Source organism: Rhamphochromis sp. 'chilingali' (genome assembly GCF_963969265.1).
Source record: "Rhamphochromis sp. 'chilingali' genome assembly, chromosome: 20".
Lineage (NCBI taxonomy): Eukaryota > Metazoa > Chordata > Actinopteri > Cichliformes > Cichlidae > Rhamphochromis > Rhamphochromis sp. 'chilingali'.
In genome coordinates this window covers 32,555,371-32,569,969 of record NC_137947.1, presented here as the reverse complement: position 1 = coordinate 32,569,969, position 14,599 = coordinate 32,555,371, and the positions used below count along the sequence as shown (strand labels likewise).

Below are 14,599 nucleotides of genomic sequence, written 5' to 3'. Positions count from 1 at the left end.
CACAACACGACATCATCAGACACACAACAAACTGCACTTTAAACTGTGTGTATGCGCGTCACTCTGGACTCCGCCCTGCGCTCTGCTCTCCGTCTCACTGTCACATGATTGGACGGACTGAAGCGGCCACCATACCCTTTGCAGCCGTAGCTCGGCTTACCGACACGCCGTCACCACACGCACGCATCTGTATACAGGGAGTGCAGAATTATTAGGCAAATGAGTATTTTGTCCACATCATCCTCTTCATGCATGTTGTCTTACTCCAAGCTGTATAGGCTCGAAAGCCTACTACCAATTAAGCATATTAGGTGATGTGCATCTCTGTAATGAGAAGGGGTGTGGTCTAATGACATCAACACCCTATATCAGGTGTGCATAATTATTAGGCAACGTCCTTTCCTTTGGCAAAATGGGTCAAAAGAAGGACTTGACAGGCTCAGAAAAGTCAAAAATAGTGAGATATCTTGCAGAGGGATGCAAGATATTGCAAAGCTTCTGAAGCGTGATCATCGAACAATCAAGCGTTTCATTCAAAATAGTCAACAGGGTCGCAAGAAGCGTGTGGAAAAACCAAGGCGCAAAATAACTGCCCATGAACTGAGAAAAGTCAAGCGTGCAGCTGCCAAGATGCCACTTGCCACCAGTTTGGCCATATTTCAGAGCTGCAACATCACTGGAGTGCCCAAAAGCACAAGGTGTGCAATACTCAGAGACATGGCCAAGGTAAGAAAGGCTGAAAGACGACCACCACTGAACAAGACACACAAGCTGAAACGTCAAGACTGGGCCAAGAAATATCTCAAGACTGGTTTTTCTAAGGTTTTATGGACTGATGAAATGAGAGTGAGTCTTGATGGGCCAGATGGATGGGCCCGTGGCTGGATTGGTAAAGGGCAGAGAGCTCCAGTCCCACTCAGACGCCAGCAAGGTGGAGGTGGAGTACTGGTTTGGGCTGGTATCATCAAAGATGAGCTTGTGGGGCCTTTTCGGGTTGAGGATGGAGTCAAGCTCAACTCCCAGTCCTACTGCCAGTTTCTGGAAGACACCTTCTTCAAGCAGTGGTACAGGAAGAAGTCTGCATCCTTCAAGAAAAACATGATTTCCATGCAGGACAATGCTCCATCACACGCGTCCAAGTACTCCACAGCGTGGCTGGCAAGAAAGGGTATAAAAGAAGGAAAACTAATGACATGGCCTCCTTGTTCACCTGATCTGAACCCCATTGAGAACCTGTGGTCCATCATCAAATGTGAGATTTACAAGGAGGGAAAACAGTACACCTCTCTGAACAGTGTCTGGGAGGCTGTGGTTGCTGCTGCACGCAATGTTGATGGTGAACAGATCAAAACACTGACAGAATCCATGGATGGCAGGCTTTTGAGTGTCCTTGCAAAGAAAGGTGGCTATATTGGTCGCTGATTTGTTTTGTTTTGTTTTTGAATGTCAGAAATGTATATTTGTGAATGTGGAGATGTTATATTGGTTTCACTGGTAAAAATAAATCATTGAAATGGGTATATATTTGTTTTTTGTTAAGTTGCCTAATAATTATGCACAGTAATAGTCACCTGCACACACAGATATCCCCCTAAAATAGCTCAAACTAAAAACAAACTAAAAACTACTTCCACAAACATTCAGCTTTGATATTAATGAGTTTTTTGGGTTCACTGAGAACATGGTTGTTGTTCAATAATAACATTATTCCTCAAAAATACAACTTGCCTAATAATTCTGCACTCCCTGTATACCCGCCATTAAAGCGCAACAAGCTGCTGCAGTATGGTGTCAGCACGGAGACAACATCGCAGAGTAACCGCTGAAGAGCCAATCACAAGTTACAAAAATCAAGGGGTGCACAACCAGAGGTCAAAGCGAGGTCAGAGGTCAGAGTGCGTCACTGGGAGTTTGGTGTCCTATGTATTGTATGTGGCCCCTGTGTGATGTCATCTTGATGATCAATAACTAATGAGCTCAGTGTGAACCGCTAAGACCAGTCCGCTACCCTGGACTGGTGACCTTTCACCCGCAGCAGGAAAAGAACAACAGGAAATGGTTGGGGGCGGGGTAAAGGTGGAGTGGACCTACCTTGATGTGTGACAGCAGTGACAGATTAGAGAGAGGAGGTTTGTCCACCTTAACTCCTCTTTTCACCTGCCGTTTAGTCCCCGCCCACTCTCTGTACCCTTGCTGCTGCTTCGCGGTCTCCCGCACCGCCCCCTCCTCCTGCGTGCCTCCGGGCCGCTGCAGCGCTGCCACCCAGTCGTCCCAGCGTCGAGTCCGGTCTGCAGAAGACCCCTCCACCTGCTGGTTTCTGTAGGCGGGGTGGCGGCGCTGGGAGGCGAGGCTTATATACTCTTTAGAAGCCGACCTGCCGAGCAGTGTTAGGCGGGCGGGGCTAAGGACCCGACAGGTGATCTCATCCAAGAAGTTAGAGAAGCGGACCTTCTCCTGCAGCGCCTGCATCCTCCAGTTCCAGTCAGTCCTGACAGGGGAGGGCGGGGACGAGGACCGCCGCCAGGTCAGCCCCTGCTGCTCTACCCGATCCAGAGAACGGGTCGGAGGGCACCGGCTGGCGCTGCTCCGCCCTCTGCCGTCATCTAGCATCTCCACCGACTTTAACTTCCTGATAATGTCATAGGTCTCCACACCCAGTGAAGTCGGCTGCTTCAGGATGCTCCGAGGAGCGCTGGCGGTCCGCGTCCGGCCAGCGGCGTTCATGCAGTAATTGAGGTGGTGATGTCTTCCTCGAGGGTTGCAGCTCACTGCGTGTTTCGGGGCTGGGGCGGGGCTTCCATGTCCCAGGAAAGCCTGGTTTCCTGTGTTAATGGAGGTCTTGACATTGCGAGGACTCGTGCCGCGCTGAGGTCGCGGCTTTCGGTGAGGAATCATGGCATCGTGACCGGATGCAGTCATGCCCGCCACCGCGGTTTTCGCTGAGCTGGGTTGGTGGATATGTCCTCTGAAGAGCGGCGGCGGGGTGCAAAGCTCCAGGCTGGAAAGGCTGGAAACCTCCAGCTCGCTGTCTGAGAGTGGCGGCGGCAGGGTTGGGACGCCAGGCCTCATCCCATCGCCAGACAGCCGCTGACGGACAAGGTGCTGCGGGGGGTGTGGAGGTGTCTTTAAAGTGTGTTTGATTACCTGATTGATGTCGGGCTGCGGTGCAGGTGGCGGCGGAGCAGTGGGCAGGGCGTGGCGTGACTCGCGGTGCTGCGGTGGAGCCTTACGGTACGGCTTCCTGGCCGGCGCCGCACTCGCCATCCTAGGCCGTGCTTCCTTCCTGTGTAACTTCGTGTCGGTCTGTCAGTCCTGCCAGGAGAAGACGAGTTAGAGGAGGCACAAAACGACTCGGACGCCCGACAACCACCCACCACAACGCCTCGACCGCAACTAGACTGTTGCAACCGTCGCCCCCTCACCCTCTCTCTGTGTGTGCAGATCGATGCTCGGTCGCCCGTCATCAGCATCAAATACACCCTCGCCACTACAGTAAAGTGTGTGTGCATGCGTGTCCGTCCCTCAGGCCTCTCATTGATTGCGTTTGTTTCCAGAACAGGAAGTGCAGCTGCATTGATCTAACGCTAATGTTAGCATGTGACAGAGTGGAGCTAACACTGCTAATGTGCTAACAGCTGATGATGATGTCACATGATTACAGCTGCCACAGCGCTCTGCTCTGACTGACTGTGAGCTCACTGGACGTTCAACTGGCATGTGGAGGTCAAAGGTCAAAGCTCTGATTTGTAACGTGTGAATGTAGTGTTCAGACACGCACCCGCCACTCTCTGCTCCAATTAATGCACATCACATGACCGCGTCCTGCCCTTGGGGAGCCAATGGCAGGCCATTGATCACTGTGCAACTTCCTGTTTCTCTCTCACTCTCTCACACACACACACACACACACACACACACACACACACACACACACACACACTCTGACATTCCCCCTCTGTGAGGACCTCTGATGTCACACTGAACGTCCTTTAAAGCTTCTCCACACGATGGAAACGCCCTCTGTTCCACCTCACGAACACACGCCTATGTGCACGCTCACATGCACACGCCTGAAGCTTTGTTAATGTTTTATAAATCAGCAATCTTTAAAAGTTCATATTGGATCATTTCACGAAAGACAAATCCCTCCGGACGTCTCTGATGTTGCTGAAATGAACTCTGCTCTGTGAGTGAAGTCGAAGGCAGCGGCGTTTAAAATCAGCTGTGTACGCCTGTGAGAAACGGACCACAGCGCCTGAACTGGGAGCTACTGGAAAATGAATGAACTGATTTCAGCGGGAGAACACGCCGCATGTGAGGACGCCAACAGGAAACCCGAGTCCTGCCCACTTTCATTTACATGAAGACAGAAGGTTAATCAACAGCAACGCATGGAGGGGTAGTAAAGTCAGGCCACGTGATGTCATATGATGGGGATGGAGACTGTACGAGACACGGCAAGAGGAAGACACTGAAAAGAGGGCAAAGTTCAGCCAACCGACTCAGCCTCTGAGACGGTCACAGATCGGTGTTGAACCTGCTGCTGCTGGTTTGGATCGATCTGACAGCTGCGTGTAAAATGTCACCACTAGAGGTCAGCAGAGAGCAGGCAGCTGAACAGTGAGTGAGGGAGATTTTCCCATCTTTGAAGGCTGTCAGGTCACCGTTTACCTCAGCTGTCAATGCCGTGTGGGAAGCGTCTGCCTTTGCTTCCTCTGGACACGCCTGTAAAACTCTGACAGGAGTCCGAGGAGCTCACTGCTGACCGACAACAGCTGCTGACGATACACTGAACCTTTCTGGGAGTAGGGCAGCCGTTAGCCTCTGGTAGCTGCTGACTGAAGTGTCTGCGACGCTGCTGGACTCTTAAATAATAATAAACGATGTAACCAGACTGTCTTTGACAGGGAACGTGGGATTTTTAGGACGCGTGAATCTGACGGCAGGATCTCATGTCTATTCTGCTAATAAGTAATTATAATAAGCACTTAGAACAATTTGGGGAATAAATGAGCACGTTTATGCATTTGTGTGTTAGCGCCATGACGTCAGCACAGGCTTGAGGTGAGGAGGAAGACGAGGACATTTTATTAAGACGACAGCGCCGCTGTCTCTTTGCTTCCCGTCTCGGTTTCCTTGGTAAAGGAGAGCCTTCTCCGACATAAGCTACAATATCTCAAATCTAAAGGTGGAAGTATGAATTTAATTGTCCCCCAACACCACGCAGACACCCACCATTCGTCGTCCACCCCAGGCGTGCTACCTTTTACGTGGTCAGGGAGCGGTCCTTCCCTCCGCTGTAATTAATCACAAACTGGCTGCAATTAATTTTAATTCCAACTTTCCAAGGATGTGTCAGTTTGCTGGGAGACGTAATTAGGGGCTGGGGTGGGGCCCTTTCCTCTATTAAATGACCTCAAAAACAGTGCAGATCTGATGACAAGCTGCGGAGTTGAGAGCGGCGATGGCGAGACAGACCTGCAGCATGTTAGAAGGACAAACGCCCCTCAAACGGCTCACCTGCGTGATGACACGACCGACAGCTGAAGAGGAGGAGGAGCTTACTGCGGCTTGCGGAAAGTCTTTCGGTTACACGCTCTGGGCGATTAGTCTCTCTCCTTCCTTCTGCTGGCTATTACAGGTGAATGTACATGTGCTACGTGTGTGTGACATCATCATCGGGTCGCCGGTGTCTGTACCTGAAGGATGAGCGAGTCCCGAGAGGAGGTCATCCACAGGACGATCCAGCCTGAAACAGAGAGCAGCTGTTAGACAGGAAGTGCGGCCGTGACCCAGCGAGCCAATGGTGTGAGCTCGTCAGACTGATCCAGGCCAGAGCAGCTTAGCACGAGTGATGCTCAGAATAATCCTCCTGTAGCTGATCCTGGCTGCGGGTTCGGGTCAGATTTCACCCTTTCCACATGAAGCTGCAGTTAGCTCGAACGAAGAGCTGAATGTGAGTGCTACCTGCAGCGTCACCATGGAGATGTCACCTGGCCAATCGACATGACCGCTTTGGTCATGCAACGGCTGCAGCAGAATCTGAACCCCTCACCAGGAAAGAGCAGAGACCGCAAACACATCCTCACCTTGTATGTCCGCACACACAGATCCTCCTCCTGCCGGCGTGCAACCCTCACGCTGCCTGAAAGTACCTAAAACACAAGATGGAGGAACGGAAACACGAGTCAGCGCCGCCGCCACACAGAGGACACGAGAGGAGGGCCGAGCGCACAACACAGGAAGCAGACTGAGGCCAACAAGGCGCAGGACGAAGAACACGCACACACACGTGCACACCAGTAAAGACCAAAGTGAGAAAAACTTGGCTGAAAATAAAATAAAACGTTTGCAGAGGAGAAACAAATAAAAAATAAAATTTTAATGAAATAAAACAGAAACATATTTATGAGCAAAAATGTAAATATACACAACACGTTTGTTATTCCCCAAGACTGAACCTGCACAGGTGTGTCAGACAGGTAGTGCTGGGCCATCTCACACCGTTCACAGTAACACCGGTATGATGTTGGGCAACGATAAGAAAATGAAATATGGCGATAGAATATGGGTAAAACGTGCATGCGCAGTGCTTTTGTTTACATACGCACATGGCGGAAAAAATCATGGCGGCGACGCAGAATGAGAAGAGCGAGAGCGGATCGTTGAGTGAAACCATGAACCTGAACTGGTTTGTAAAAATGCTGCAGCTTCACTGGTGTGGAACTGGTTTAGCTTTTGTCCGTCAGATACACAACAAAGCACTATTTTTGGTAGCGCATGCTAGCGGGCCGTCGTTATTACCGTGTTGTTTGGAAAATACGGCGCACTTAAAATCAATCCTTTGATTTTTCTGAAAGTCGACAGAGCCCCTTATAATCCCGTGCGCCTTATGTATGAACTCTGGTTGTGTTTACTGACCTCGAGACGATTTTATGTGCACGGCGCTCAAAAATCTGTCAGATGTTTCAGTACGACTTTGCTGAGCTACGAAGCCGCACCGCTTGATGGATTGTCGGAGCGTTACGGCTATCGTAGGCGGAGACTCGCAGAGTGATACGTACTGTGCTTCAACATAATGTTACCGTACTGTGTGTGTATGACCTCTTTAAGTTGTGTGGATGTTATACATGGTTATGCTGAGGATGTGTCGGCCAGTTTCCACTGGAAACGCCTTTTGGTTAAACTGTCAGCGAGGAATTTGCACTGTTACGTTTTTATATAACTTTAATGCAGATAAAAAACAGCTGCTTGTTTCAGTGGAAATACATTGATGGGGTTTTTTGCACTAATAAAGTTGAGGAGTTGTAAAGTATTTTGTCTCGTGTCGATTATATCGTCAGTTATATCGTTATCACAAATTTTCAAATGTATATGGTGATAAATATTTTTGGTCATATCGCCCTGCTCTGTGTACACGTGTTCACGTAAACATGAACTGATTTAGCAGGTTGAGCTGCTCATTGACCAATCACAGTGAGGAGTTCAACACCTGAGAGACACACTCGCCCAAACACACAGTGAGCTGAGCTGATCCCGGGTCAGTTCGCAGGCTCTGCAGGCCCACGTCACGGCCGTCTGATTGGGAGGAAGTGCAGCTGACCACCTGCCTCTGACATCACAGCTCACTCATCTACGGCTGAAGGTCAAACTGCAGCAGATGGTATGCTGGGAATCCAGCAGCCGCAGCACCGTGTCTGCGAGATCACAAAGACTGGATGGTGCAAACCGCATCTCCCACAATGCACCACAAGGTTCCTGCACCCATCACACATATGTGATCAATACCGTCCAATCGGAGGCAAGGGTCGGTGTCAGGATGACCACCTGCTGCGGGAGTGTGTGTGTGTCAATATACATGCCACAGAGGTTTATCTCCACTCAGAGAGGATTATGGGTAGGATGGATCTGTGAGGGCGGAGGTCATGTGACTGCTGTGCCAGTAAATAACAAAGCTGCTCAGAGGGTTAGTGCGACTAAAGAGCAGTACTAGGATTACTGATACTAGCAGTAATACTGCTGATACTCTGAAGGTCGACGCAGTAAAAACGCAGTAAAACTCCGTGACCTTTGACCTCACATGAAGCTGAGCTGGTGCCGACTGGCGCAGGTTCTGTGATCATGTGACTGCACTTCCTGTGGCATCCAGCAGACAAGCGCGCTCACAGCTGCACTCAAGTTAACTCGAGTTCTGCTCGTTTAATTACCGATGCGCCTCCAATCAGAGTCAACGTGACTCACCAACAGGAGCACCGACGCCGTTTCTAGACATCTGATTGGCCAACAGGCACAGACTTCTGCTGACTGACTCTGATCTAACACAGGTTGGGTCTGCTGCATCAGCTGTCATGGCAATGCATCAGATAAGTAGTGATGCTGCCCCAGAGTTAGCCCTGAACCTAAACCAACATGGGCGTGGCAGAGGTCGCATCACAGCTAACTGCTGTTAGCTGTGATGCGACGAGTGCATGGCGGCCTGTGACGGTGCTGCGAGATTAGCTTCAAACAAATGGAGGGAACCCCGAGACCCTATAAGGGGTCAAAGGTCACCGAAACTTCCTATGCAGGGATCCTGCCCCTGACCTCGGCACCAAGAAGCAGAGGGTGCGTTTGATTTATCACACCGAATGAAATCATCTGAAACCCGAGCGCTCGGCCATCTCACAGCTAACGATGATACCCGAGGCGTCCTATCAGAGCCGAGCAGCAGTCACCTTTCCACCTGACAGCTGATACCAGCTGACTGGTTTGAATGTGACTCACCTCAACATGAAACCGCGCGCGCGCACACACACACACACACACACACACACACACACACACACACACACACACACACACCTGAGCAGGTGAGCTCTGTGGCTCATGTGTCCTGCGAGCGGCAGAGCATGTCCAATTCTCCTCATGAGACAGCGAGGACAGATGGTGTCTCAGTCAACTGTGAGCTCCGCCTCCTCCTCTGGTCACTCCAACAACAACACAAATGACGGAGAGTGTCCCTCACTACCTGCAAGAACACACACCAGAGCCGTAACCTCAGTGTATGAGACCTTACAGCAGGGGGCTCAAAAGGGGGGGTGGACAGCTTCACTTCCTGTGTCTCATGCTGTAATCAGATTACTGCGAGCCAGACTCCCCCAGAGGTCCCCACAGCGGTGCCTTCAGGTGTCTGAGGCACGTTTAAAACTCGCTGAGAACCACCCCGTAGCCTCAGGTGAGCACACACTGAACTGTAAGCCAATCAGCTCGCAGTAACTGTGTAGGAGCAGGAAACCATCATTGTTCTACTTCCTGTTTTCATTCCAGCCGACAAAGAATGTTTTTCTGAGCCTGCAGCAACTCGATGGCGCTGTGTCGACACCTTCCTTCACCATAGCAACGATCAACACGCCACCACAGACTGTACGTCTAAGACGGACACAGCCTCGCTGAATTTCAGCCATTTTAATTTCGGCATTTTTTCTGCCTCCACGTTGCTTTTCGTTTCTAGGAATGACCATATTTGGACAAGATGGTGCAGCAGCAACCAATCAAAATCCCAGAATTTCAGTGTGCACCCAAACAGGAGCTCCACCTTTATGGACGGTCTGTTAGTACAGTGACCTCCCAGCAGCCGTGTTATTGGTCGGGTGATGTCATTAGAAACGCTCCAAAAGTTACCAACAGCACAAACACGGTGCAGAGGTGAAGCTAGCAGACAGGTAGCAGCTACATCCACCTGTGTCATCATCCACCTGTCAGTCAGAGGCCACGCCCCTCAAACAGGTGATAATAATGAAAACAGGTGAGTTACAGAAACATCCTCCCCATACCTGTGTTATGAAGAAGGAAATTATCCACAGAGACTAAACATGTTTATTTTAACACGGGTGCCTGTGGAGACTGACTCACTGCTGCTGCTGCTCAGACTAGTGACTAGTCACCGATTATTTTTGCGATTAGTCGACTAATCAGATCATCATCCATTGGACGTAAAACGTACAGCTTATTGCACCAGCAGCATCTGCTCTTATATAACTATCATTAGCTTACAGCTTTAAGTGTTTCAGGTCTGTGCTAACTAAAAATAAAGACAAGATGATAGTTTATTAAATTTAAATGAAATTTGCAGATTGTTTCGGTGAAGTTTAATAAACTCCTTGCTATCTAAAATATAACAGGACACCGGAGTAAATTCTCGAGCATCTCACACTTCTGATAATCAGCTGTCTGCTTGACGTTTATTCAGCTGTGTAAAAACTATAACTTTAATCTCAGCCAAACCGATTTACTCAGGAACAAATAAAATACTAAAAAAAGCCAAACAATAACATTAAGTTATCTAAGTGACTCATATATCATGTTTAACCTGAGCAGCGAAAGACGGCGGTGGGTTTGAAAACGATTTGCTGGGAGTCCGGTGTTCTCACGGCTCTAGTTAGCCTTGCCCCCGGCTAGCTATCGAGCTAGTGGGTAGCAGACGTCTCCGAAAACGTCGGAGCGCTTTTGAAAATATGCGGTGTCTTGATAAACTGAGCAGATATTTGAGGTTTACACAGCTACATTCTCGCCTGAAAATATGTTAAACGTTTATTTTGTGACCCAGAAAGAATAATAAGAGTAATATTAAAACTAACTAGCTGCCGCCATTGTTGGAAACTGAGCTGGGCTGCGCTATGAATTCTGGGATAGGTTGGGCCACCAAGTATACACCCGACCCATCCTTCAAATCTGGCGCATTTGTCGGAGTCTTCGAATGTGGACAGTCTTCGTCGTGTCGCTGTAACGTAATCGGCCTACAAATGCGGCCAGAGGAGGATGCGGTTCCTGAATTTGGACACAGCTACGATACCGGACACAGCTTCTTCTTCTTCGGGGTTTAACGGCAGCTGGCATCCTTGTACATGCAGTGCTGCCATCTTCTGTTTCAGTCCGTTATTACACTCTTAAATCCTGCTACTTATTCCTGCGTCTTTTGGGATCTTACAAAGCTTCAAACGACGCGTCAACTATTAAACCATTCGTCGACGATTTTGATAGTTGACGTAATCGTGGCAGCCCTAAGTCACAGACAGCTGTACTGTGTATTACTGTGTATTACTTGAAGGAGATGTCCTTCAAGTCAAAAGTACAAAGAGCAGAGTTACTGAGCACCAGAGTGAAAATAAAGGTCAGGACACGGTCGTGATGTGTTTGTGCCAAGTTGTTGCTGCACGTGTTTATATGCTTTATATATCAAGAGGCAGGCCGATGTACGGCGTCACATCATATTTGATGTCACGTGTTTGCATTGTTGTGGTCGGGGGCAGATCAGGAAGTTGACACATATATTTCGGCGTCCATTACTTCTTTGCTGGAAACGTGTTCAAAAATAGGATGCTGGGAATTGATGCAGTGTTACAGTCGTTACTTTATATGCCGGTCATACGCTCGGATAATGGAATACATGAGAAACTGATACATCTATTAGGAATGATGCTACTGATGGCTTCACAGAAGAAACCAGATTCCCTCGGGTTAGAAACGGACAAGCCGGCTGAAGGCTGTCTGACGAGTGCTGAGCAACAATAAAAAGTATATCAGAGTAGTTTACGGTGATGGTACTCCTGATAAAAGAGTAACTATACAAATAAGGAGCACCAATCATATATATGTAAATGTGTATAAAAATCAGCTTTAATGCCTGATTGTAACCAAGAAACACAGCTGGAAGTGTTTGTGTTTACTTTCTGTTTGGGGATGAAAAACGAGCCCATTTAAAGCTCCACCTTAAAACAGTGACACGACATGACTCTATCAGAAACATGCAGCTGATCACAGGTTATGAATTTATTTTACCCCGACACAGTCAGTCAGACAAATGTAGTGGAGCCAGTAGAATCTCTCTTCTATATACTTATTCGCACTGTCTGTGTGTTTGTGGCGACCTGAAATGGAAAGACAGCGAAGCTGAACACTGGATGTCTGTCTAAAGGTGCTGCAGTTTCAGCATCATCAGGCGTCTGATGTGTGACACAGGCTGGCGTTCAGCTCCTGACCCTCCGATGTTGTGCACCTCCCTCTCTTCATGTAATCGATACGTTTCCTGTCATTTCTCATTATTACACAGAACTTCTCTTCTTCCACTGCATGTGTTGTTTTTGCCTCTGCTGAGAGTTTCCATGGTTACTGTCCCCTCAGTATTTAAAATTTAAACATCTCACATATTAATGCAATAAATGTAACGTTGGTTAGATTATGGGCCTGTCTCAATATGCGTATTGGTGCGTACTTGCGTTCTCGTGGACTCGTGATCCGTCGTCAGTCGGAGACCAAGTACTGTTCAAATTCAAAGCATCAAGCTGAGAAAAATTCCCGGACGTGTTCTCGCTCCGCCCGTTTTATCGAGCATGCATCGGTGGTGGCTCGTGTGGACTTGGTACAGCTAAATATCCCAGAATGCATTTCGTCCAAAACTCAAACGCGGCAATGGCGGAGGAGCGCGGCTAAAACCTTTAAAGCATTACTCTTTCTGGGTCACAAAAAAAACTTTCAAAATATTTTCAGGTGAGGATGTAGCTGTGTAAACTTCAAATATCTGCTCGATTTATCAAGACATCACATATTCGCAAAAGTGCTCCGATGTTTTCAGAGACGTCTGTGACCAGCTCGATAGCTGACTGGGAGGTCAAGAGTCACTAGACCCGGCGAGAACAGCGGACTCCCAGCACATCATTTTCAAAGCACCCGCAGTCTTTCACTACTGAGGTTAAACATGATGTATAAGTCTCTTAGATCATCATCATCATTTCAGTGTTTTATTTGTTCCTGAGTAAATCAGTTTGGCTGAGATCAAAGTTAAGCTTCATAACATATTAATCACAGTTAAATTAAGAGGCGACGGCAGTAAAAACTCTGGACCTGTGACATCATCGAGTACGCTGGTGTTCCAATTGTACAATTGACTCGCCGAGAACGCGAGCGCGGACTCGCGTACTTGAGAATTGAGAAAGGGCATACGTTTCCATTAGGGGTGGGTTTTTATAATCGATTCATCGATTAAAATCGATTCATTAAAATCCTGAATCGATTTTTTAATATAAATTTATTTTGTCCGAAATGCCAGAATCTCTGGTGACATCTCACAAAATTTCAAGAACCACCAAACAGTAAATGAGAGCAGGTACAGGGATTCTGCACATAGACTTAAACACACAGCGGATCAGAATCAGTGAGATGTCGCCTTTCTCACAGTCGGGGCTGAAAGCCGACAGCTCGCTGATTCTGATCTGTCGGCGGGTCGGCGCTTTGTGTTCACGCCCTTTATGCGCCGATTCTAAAGCTGTTAGTTTGATCTCTCTCCAAACAATATTGACCGAACCAGCAGCAAAAGAAGATCCGAACGCTTCACATAAACATCGTCATGAATTCACTTTTACTGTTTTGCTTCCATTGCGATGCGCAGCTCTCTCTCTCTCGAACAGTTTCGCTTTCTTCATTATTCGCTTGTTTGTTATGCACAAGTCTACTGTTGTTTACAGGCTGTCGGCCGCTGTTTTTTTCCCTTTTACATTCTTCCGAAAAGAAAACCTCATTTCTGCTGTTCAATACTGAACAAATTTAAACTTTTTAATATTATTCAAAATGCAAAATGCTTAGCCGTGTCTCTAATAAAACCGCTGTAACGTCAGAGGTAATGTTCATTAATTAATGGTTTTCTTTTGTTTTTGATGTACTGCAGAATATTTTTATAAAATCCCAGGCCAGGAAAATCACCTTCATGTTTTTCTGTGTTTTATCTTCAGCTACTTTGACACAAAGGCCTCTGCTGTGATGCTCACACCTTGGATAAAGTCTTGCGAGTGTCAGCTTCCTTTTTATAGATACAAAAATATGTAAATGTTCTGATCTGAATTATACTTCTGACTGTCAAAATTTCCCAGATTTAAATCGAATCGAATTAAATCGAATCGTGGATCGAATCGATTCGGGACCTTGTGAATCGGAATTGAATCGATTCTAGAAATCAGTGACGATACCCAGCCCTAGTTTCCATCACCATGTGTGACGGACACGCGTCTGTTAGCCAACTGTTCACGAGTTAATGTTGGAGTCGCTCGTGTTTTTACTCTTTGTTTATTAGTATTTACTGTATGTTTGTGGGGACTGCTGGGAAGTGTGAATGAAGGACATGTATGTATCTCAGCTGGGGCATGGTCAGAGCTGCTGGCCCTCGCCATTCTCACAGGACCACCACATATCAATAATTTATTAAATAGCATGACCACTGTGAAAAAACACTAAACTTATTTTAAATTGGCTCAAACGAAAAACCGTGACGTGATTTTGTTGATATTCTGTCTCTGCATTCAAATTAAACTTCCATAAAAACTGGAGACCATTCATTTCTTCAGAACTCAGCACCGATGAAATAACTGGAGCCCGTTCAATCACATCGGACGCCACCGTCAGTCTTTTAGAGAAAAAACCTGATGCGGGACAAACACGATCATTGTGGATCAAACAAATTATCAAAGATGAATTTTGATAACCTGATTCAATTCGACACAATAACGTCGAGTGGTGAGCGAAGTATCGCGATAACGTCGTGTCGTGCGGTAACTCCCACCTCTGGCTGTTA

General features: G+C 47.7%; 2 protein-coding genes across 4 annotated transcripts in view; both read right to left on the bottom strand.

Moving 5' to 3' along the window:
* LOC308387949 (tight junction-associated protein 1-like) overlaps nucleotides 1–14,599 on the bottom strand; it is a 28,951-nt gene that overhangs the window by 12,621 nt on the left and 1,731 nt on the right. Inside the window, exons 2-5 of one of the 3 annotated variants that reach the window (XM_080868356.1) lie at nucleotides 8,842–9,007; nucleotides 6,090–6,155; nucleotides 5,700–5,749; nucleotides 3,145–3,312 (exon numbers count right to left, since the gene is read on the bottom strand). In XM_080868356.1, the coding sequence (XP_080724482.1) occupies nucleotides 3,145–3,264 (120 nt within the window). In that variant the 5' untranslated portion in view covers nucleotides 3,265–3,312; nucleotides 5,700–5,749; nucleotides 6,090–6,155; nucleotides 8,842–9,007. Of the gene's footprint in view, nucleotides 1–3,144; nucleotides 3,313–5,520; nucleotides 5,653–5,699; nucleotides 5,750–6,089; nucleotides 6,156–8,841; nucleotides 9,008–14,599 lie in introns of those variants that run through there. The other 2 variants (XM_080868357.1, XM_080868358.1) reach the window with 2 other exon arrangements.
* Nucleotides 4–3,132, bottom strand: LOC308387954 (uncharacterized protein). The gene has a single exon (XM_080868368.1). It carries the CDS (start codon nucleotides 3,067–3,069, stop codon nucleotides 2,026–2,028), a length of 1,044 nt encoding a protein of 347 aa, XP_080724494.1. The 5' UTR covers nucleotides 3,070–3,132; the 3' UTR covers nucleotides 4–2,025.

Bases quoted from the DNA above. Each gene is read 5' to 3' on its own strand.
- LOC308387954 (XM_080868368.1), bottom strand. From the start codon at position 3,069: ATGAGGCCTGGCGTCCCAACCCTGCCGCCGCCACTCTCAGACAGCGAG.